The 7037-nt window shown below is 32.8% G+C and overlaps 1 protein-coding gene across 7 annotated transcripts in view; it reads right to left on the bottom strand.

The window, feature by feature from the left end:
• Positions 1 to 353: 353 nt before the first annotated feature.
• LOC126753896 (reticulon-1-A) overlaps positions 354 to 7037 on the bottom strand; it is a 35374-nt gene continuing 28690 nt past the window's right edge. For 6 of the 7 annotated variants that reach the window (XM_050465648.1, XM_050465647.1, XM_050465649.1 and 3 more), the window contains 4 exons: positions 3850 to 4057; positions 2460 to 2668; positions 2289 to 2394; positions 354 to 2219 (listed from right to left, as the gene is read on the bottom strand). In XM_050465648.1, coding sequence (XP_050321605.1) covers positions 2156 to 2219; positions 2289 to 2394; positions 2460 to 2668; positions 3850 to 4057 — 587 coding nt within the window. In that variant the 3' untranslated portion in view covers positions 354 to 2155. Of the gene's footprint in view, positions 2220 to 2288; positions 2395 to 2459; positions 2669 to 3849; positions 4058 to 4966; positions 5066 to 7037 lie in introns of those variants that run through there. The other variant, XM_050465654.1, reaches the window with a different exon arrangement.

Below are 7037 nucleotides of genomic sequence, written 5' to 3'. Positions count from 1 at the left end.
TAAGAACTTGATTTTAATCGTTCAGTTTGTATGGGAGCTATATGCTATAGTAGTACGGTCTGAAAAATATATTCTATGCCAAATTTCCTAAAATTTTCCCGTTTTCCATAAAGGGAAGTTGCATTACGTGTATATTTTCCAATATTGGCGGTTCCGACAAATGAGCAGCTTCTTGGAGAATCAAAATTTTAGTGCGGTACATTGACAAATCTTTCCTTCGGGGCTTTACAAACATCGTGGCAAACTTAATACACCTTAATACATTGAAAGAAATGTTCAACTCATGAACAGTAATAAGACTCAAAGGGGTTATAGCCAAGGTAGATCAGTGAAACATAAATGGAATTCGTAAATTATTTTAAAGTATGAATTTTATTTAAAAATTTTACATATGCAAAACAAGACAATTGCAACAAATTAGTAAAATCTGCGCTTCTTTTAAATCAAGTCAGTTCGCAGACAGTGTGTAACTATGCATTTAGGTATTTATGTATATATAATTGTTGAAAAGCGGTCATGTGAAACGTACCACTATCTACATAGTAATATAGGTTTTGCAAAGTACTAATTTTGGTCAGCAATACAAATATGTTTATTGAACAAATAATTCTCATTAAAAAAGGCATTACACTATACAAGTGTGTTCACACATTTACATTTAAAAGGCAAAATACATATCTACTAATTTTATATTTGAGTACTATGCATTATAAGTATTGTTAATAATTTCAAAGAAAACACGCTTTAGTTTTGTTCTTTTTATTTTTCTTCTCCTTCTTTTTGTTCAATGTGATTAACCATTAAATATTTAGTGTTGATGACTGACGGACGCAAAGCGTTCACATATTATTATATTTTGTTTTTGTAATTTTTATTTTAATTATTTTTAGAAATTGATTTTTCATATGCGCTTGCCTTTTGATACATACTGTATGAGTGCGTGTTTAATACTTTACTATGAATATTACATGTAAAAGATTTAGATTTACCGTTGTTTATCCAAAAACTGCAGAAATAAAAACGAAATGACACTTGGACATTCGAAATATTTGCTGTTTATTTTATACTCATTTGAATTCGTTAAATTCTAAGTTGTTACTTTTGTTATTTTAATCGTAATTTAACAACATAATCAAGAAGTAAGTGGTTTTGCTAATCATCTTCTTTACTTAATGTTTTGTTCATAGGTCTAAAATAGCAAACAATCGTGCCCGCTGTTTATATTTCACACTAGCAGAATTTCGCTTACATTTCTTTTTGTTTTGTTTTTCTTGGTGAATTGTTCGACTAAATCTTAACTTGTAACAAAGGACTTGAGAAATATAAATACCCTTTCTCCGCTATAACTACGTTTAAACGAAAACAGTCCGTTAACATAATAGTTAAATTAATAGGCATTGTTGATCAATATTTGTTGTTGTTTAGTTTTTCTTGCATTTAACAGTTTATATAAAATATATCATTTTAAAATCGATTTACATGCAATCAAAAATATAATCATTATTATAAAAAACCTATTGATGATATAACAAGTTGTTTCCGAATATATTGTGTAGCTAGTTACAATTGTGTAGCAGTTATTATATAATATATAATTATAAATCGGTAGCAAATAAAACGAAATTTTACGCATTGTAATCAATGTAATTCAATACAAATAAAACGAATAATTTCCCGCTGAAAATATAAAACAAAGCTCTCGTTTTCTCGTTTTCTGTGCATACAATTTATGGTATTTTTTAGTATATATATATACATATATATTTGTATATATATTTTGGGTTTTTTGATTTGTTTTTTTTTATTAACTGAAATGTGAATTTTTATCGTTTTCTGCTTTAAGATTTTCGTTTTTCATTATTATTTGTGTGTGTTTGTTTTAATTTAATCATATTTTGTTATTGTTGTTATAGACTGTGAATGCATTAATTTTAATTATTCTCTACTTTGTCGGCGTTCACACATCTTCTCTGCTTGCTTGTAGAATTTTCATAATGAGTTCTTATTGTTGTTTTGCTGTATGTATATATTGTGTGAGTGTGTGTGTATGCGCCGCCATCTATTTAAAGTTCTTAAGTTGTTGCTTCTTAAGTTTTAGTAATTGCATTGACAATATTAAAATTGCTGCTGCTAATATTTCGCAAATTTATGCGCTTTACTTGTCCTTGTCTGATTCAGCAGCAATTGGTTTCTTGCCAATTGGAATGGCGGCCTTAATTCTGTAAAGTTGTGGTAAAGTTAGAGAAATTAGTTTATTTCAAAATACTTGCTAAGGAGCTTAGACTTACTTGTCTGTGATTTCTGTCAATTTGCTTCGTACCAAATCCAAGTATGTGTCGATTGATTGTTTGTTGTTTTCGTACACCTTTGGCAAGGTGAAGAGAGAAACGAAGGCTGTTTATGAAGAAGAAAATCATTACTATATGAAAGCAGGTGGCGCTCGGCAAGTGCATAGTTACCTAAGATGACCAGAGTCATGCCGTTGAACCAACCGCCAATGTAAGTCAAAACCCACAGAATAACACCGAATTTAATTGAGTCAACCAAATCTTCCACGAGGAACAGTCGTCGCAATTCAGCAACGAAACCATTCACATGTGCAACAGCGACGCCGGCAATATTTTGGACCTTCTCTTGCGACAGAGTCAAATCGATGTCGAGGTATTCTCTGTAAAAACAATAGTGGCAACACATTTTTTATTAATAGAAAATTAATGAATAAAAAAACTTATATTTAAATCTGTCAGCTATAACAAAGAAACCAAGAGAGTGAAGATGAATGATTATAGTCCGCTCCACGCCAGTTGGGTAAACATAATTAGAACGGACTCGGAACTCGGTAAATACGGCACTAATCTTCAAAATTACTGTTTTTTGCCACAAAACCGTTAACAATATAAAACAAGAAGTCGTAGTTGAACACCAATCCTGAAGAAAAACTAGGTCATCCGTGAACTACATTCAAAACAAAAGCTATAAGCTGAGTAGACTCGTAGTTCGATTTATTTCGCTTGATTTAAACAAACTTGTCGTCGTTTCTCATATTATTGGTACATTAGCGATTTATATACGAGTATATTTGGGTAAAGATTGTCAGTATTATTCTCCCCAAAACTATTTGTAGAATATTGTATTTTTAACAATGCCAAGTTAAGGACAAGTTTTTGTGAAGTCAGAAAACTCTTGTAGTTAGTTCTCATGTATCGATAAATAGACTTGAACATATCATAAATCCGCTTAGGAGTTTTATTTACGCGTATGTGGTCGGTAGTTCAGCTGGATAACTAAGGGCGTGAGAATTCAGTCGCAAAGGCGAGACAATCAGGAATCAAATAGGGATAATTTCACCACGACTTATTTCACACAAAACCAACTTAGAAAAATGCGAGTCTTGTTAATATAGAAGGGCTCGTTAGGCCTCTTGCACACGTTCTATTAGTTAACGAGCGTTCAGCCAGCTCACATGAAGACAGCGGAAATCCGAGCTGTTGATATTCTTTATTTTCAAGTTCATTCTGTTGATGTCAGGCGTTCATATTAGTTTTATTATGTAGGAGTTCGAAGCCACTGAGAGTGAGTCTGAGGTATGGGCTGTATCGACAAATAGCTATCGGAGTTGATGGTATTCACATAATCGAAAATCAGTCAGTGGTTAGGAATTATGAACTAAGTGGATGAAAAGTTTGACAAAAGATTCAAACTATCACCTTAATGGTAATCCATTCATAAAAAATCCTGCGATATAAGAGACGCTGAACTTTTAGACCATAAACAGTTTCCGACAACATAAACGAATAAATTGTACAATCATTAAATGGTTCTATCAAATACTCAACATTTTTTACTTACTTGAAGGGATGTCCCTCTGGTGTCTTCTGTATGGCCTGCAAAACAGATTTGTAAATCCTGAACGCCACTGTACCAGCTAATGTTAGCAATGACAGGTAGGCGAAAACGCTAATGACGGAGAAGCATGAGATGGCGAGCAGGGTGACAAGACCAGCACCGAAGGTAATGCCAGATTTCTTAACATCTCGCCAGTAGATCAGGGATTCCACTGTAATTAGAAAGAAAAATCATTGATAAATAATACGAAATTAGAAGCGATTTTTGTTTAATTATTTTTGCAACTTGAATTCTTTGTTAAATAATAGAGATAATTGGAGCAGCGATTAGACCAATAATTTTCCATACAATTAGTTTCCAACTGAGAGTATAATTATGTTTGTAGATACATTCAAAAGTTTTAAGAGATTTTAAACAATTTTATATATGTATGTATGTATGTATATAGTGTATCGAAGTTATCAGAAAAACATGTTTGTTTCACTATTTTATTTTCACAAATTCATAAATTGTTGAGAGAAACAAATCACACACCTCTAAATATATATGTATGTATGCAAGAATGTATAAACAACAAAGAATTTATAATTAAAGAAACGCGATGAAAAGTTTCTAAAAATTATAATCGCCACACGTTGCCAAAATAAACATTTGTATGTTCGTATATAAATGCTGAAGATATCCGAATATACATATACATATTGACGTATGTATATGCTTCGAGTTTGGTTGTGTCTCGAGTAAAAAACCACATACACATGCACACATACATACTATGTACATAAGATACACGCACACTGTGGGGCACAGCAACATCAGTCAGCAGATGAAATCTTCGAATAAAAATATCCTATGTAGAATGCGAGTAATTATGCAATAAGATTTTCGCATAATTTCCCACAAATAACATATATTTTGCATTTCACTTGTTTCTTCTAATTGCACTTGCACTTTATTGAATTGGCAGCCGCATCGAGACAAACACTAGCATATAGAAGCAATCACAAAAAATATATACATATATAATATATAAAGTTCACTAACGAAAAGTGGACATAAGAAGAGCAAACAATAAATGACTGCAACAAGGACGAAAATAAATTATTTTTATTGTAATTACATTTGGACATTTTGACGCCTGTAATACGTTGAGAATTCCGGAGGGTACACCTTCAAGTTGTTCGTTAAACTATTTTAGTTCTTTATTTTAGACGAAAAAAATAAAGAAAAAATAGAGAGCGTGCAAGAGCTGAAAACGCGCCGATACTAAGTAAAGCACTAAGCAAACAAATTATACAAACTTTTGTGCGGCATTAAATGTGGCGGAAATGTAGCAAAACGCTTTACTGCTTTACTAGTCGCTTGGCAGAAGGCTTTTTTCATACGGTGTATATAAGAGAGCGTCTAGAGTATTCACATTTCTCATTTTTGTTCAAATGAAATAGCTGAAAGTATCTAGGCAATTGTTTTTGGCAGTCAGTAAAAATGGTGGGTGGCGGGCTGTGCATTGTATTAGCCGCAGTGTGAGCGGCACGAAAGAGAGGAAGTGGCAAAAATCAAAAGGCAATGGCAATATTCTTTTGCTGCGGAAATATTTTATTATTAAAATAAATAATTATAACTCTGAATTGTTTTGCAGGGGGTTGGAGAGGGTGTTTGGAGGACAGCAAATGGTCGCTGAAAGCAAAAGTGTGGGCGGCAGCAGCGGTGGGCGGTCGACAAGAAACCACAAATATTTGATCACTCACATTGAGCATTACTGATCCGATTGGCCGGCAAGCAGTCGTGTAACAATCGAATTATTTTGGCTAAAAGCAATTAAGATGGCAAAGAGAATGTGGAAATGAAGTAAAGAAGATGAAGGAAATGAGGTGAACAGATGATGTTTAACGGTCAACTTTAAATGTTTTTCCTTTCGAATTGTCGGAAGAACAAGAATCGATTAAAATTATATTATAATTGAGAAAAATGAAAGTAACATTTCAGGCATTTACGCGAGGACATTTTGCATCATCAGTAATCGTTTCGATTATTCACATCTATAAGAAACTCCTAGAAGTACGCCAAATACGCTGATGACTGGCCTTTGGCTTGGGCTTACTGCGAAATAATAATTACTTATTCCGATTACTTTTTTGTGATTCCGGCGCTAAAACTAATAAATAATACACTTTTATACAAAATAATAAGGATGAGTGGAATAAAATTACACCCTCAGCCTCTATTCCACCATACAAAAACGAAAAATTAAAAATAAAAAAATCAATAAATATGTATGCAGATACAATAACACCTTAGGCTGTATTCACACACGGATTTTCTTGTCGCAGATTATCTCTTTTGGTGTAGCTCATTGCGTTCCCACGAGCGACACGAGTTCGACAATTTTAGTCGAACTTATTTCTGCATTCCCATTCATAACACATTCTCAAATTCTCGTACGGTTCATGTACGCGATGCGCAAAAAAGGTTTTGACTGACTATACTTTTAACATTATTCTAAAATATTTTTATTATATTTTGCATATTTGCAGAAAAACATTACAAGATAATATAATTTAAATTAGCGAATATATTGTAAAAATTCATTTAAAACCGAGTGCAATTGCAACCATAGCAAGAACTTCAAAATGAAAAGAAGCATTAGCGACACATTCCCACAATAGTCGGTTCTACTTTACCGGAATTGACCAGCATTTTATCAGGCTAAGAGCTGTTATATTGGCGAACTAACCCTCTTTGGATCGATAGGAAAGAAAAAAAGCAAGAGCGCTACAATTCCTTCGTTTTTCCTCGTGCTCCACTGGCCAAACAAGAAGTCGCTTTGGGCGACAAAAGAGTTCGTGTGTGAACCGGTCCATAGTTGTGTGTTGTTCAAATAAAGTCGTTGGTGTAAATATCAAACTTTAATAAATTATATTTCATCAATAAACAAAAGTGCATGTCATTGTTGATTCAATGAGAAATAATGAGCAATATACATATGTACATATATATATATTTAATTTTAAGAACAATATCAACTCATGTTTAATGATGACCGCAATCGCCATACACGCATGCATATATACATACATATTTATATACTTATGCATATGTAAATATATCAAAGAAATGAGATACTCTTATGTTTATGCCGATATGGCTTCAAGTGTGCAGATCCCTGAACAAATAAGCCAGATTAATTTTTT

The sequence above is a fragment of the Bactrocera neohumeralis genome, chromosome 3 (assembly GCF_024586455.1).
Source record: "Bactrocera neohumeralis isolate Rockhampton chromosome 3, APGP_CSIRO_Bneo_wtdbg2-racon-allhic-juicebox.fasta_v2, whole genome shotgun sequence".
Classification (NCBI taxonomy): domain Eukaryota; kingdom Metazoa; phylum Arthropoda; class Insecta; order Diptera; family Tephritidae; genus Bactrocera; species Bactrocera neohumeralis.
Note: the sequence above shows the minus strand (reverse complement) of the source record. Positions and strands in the feature narration are given on the sequence as shown.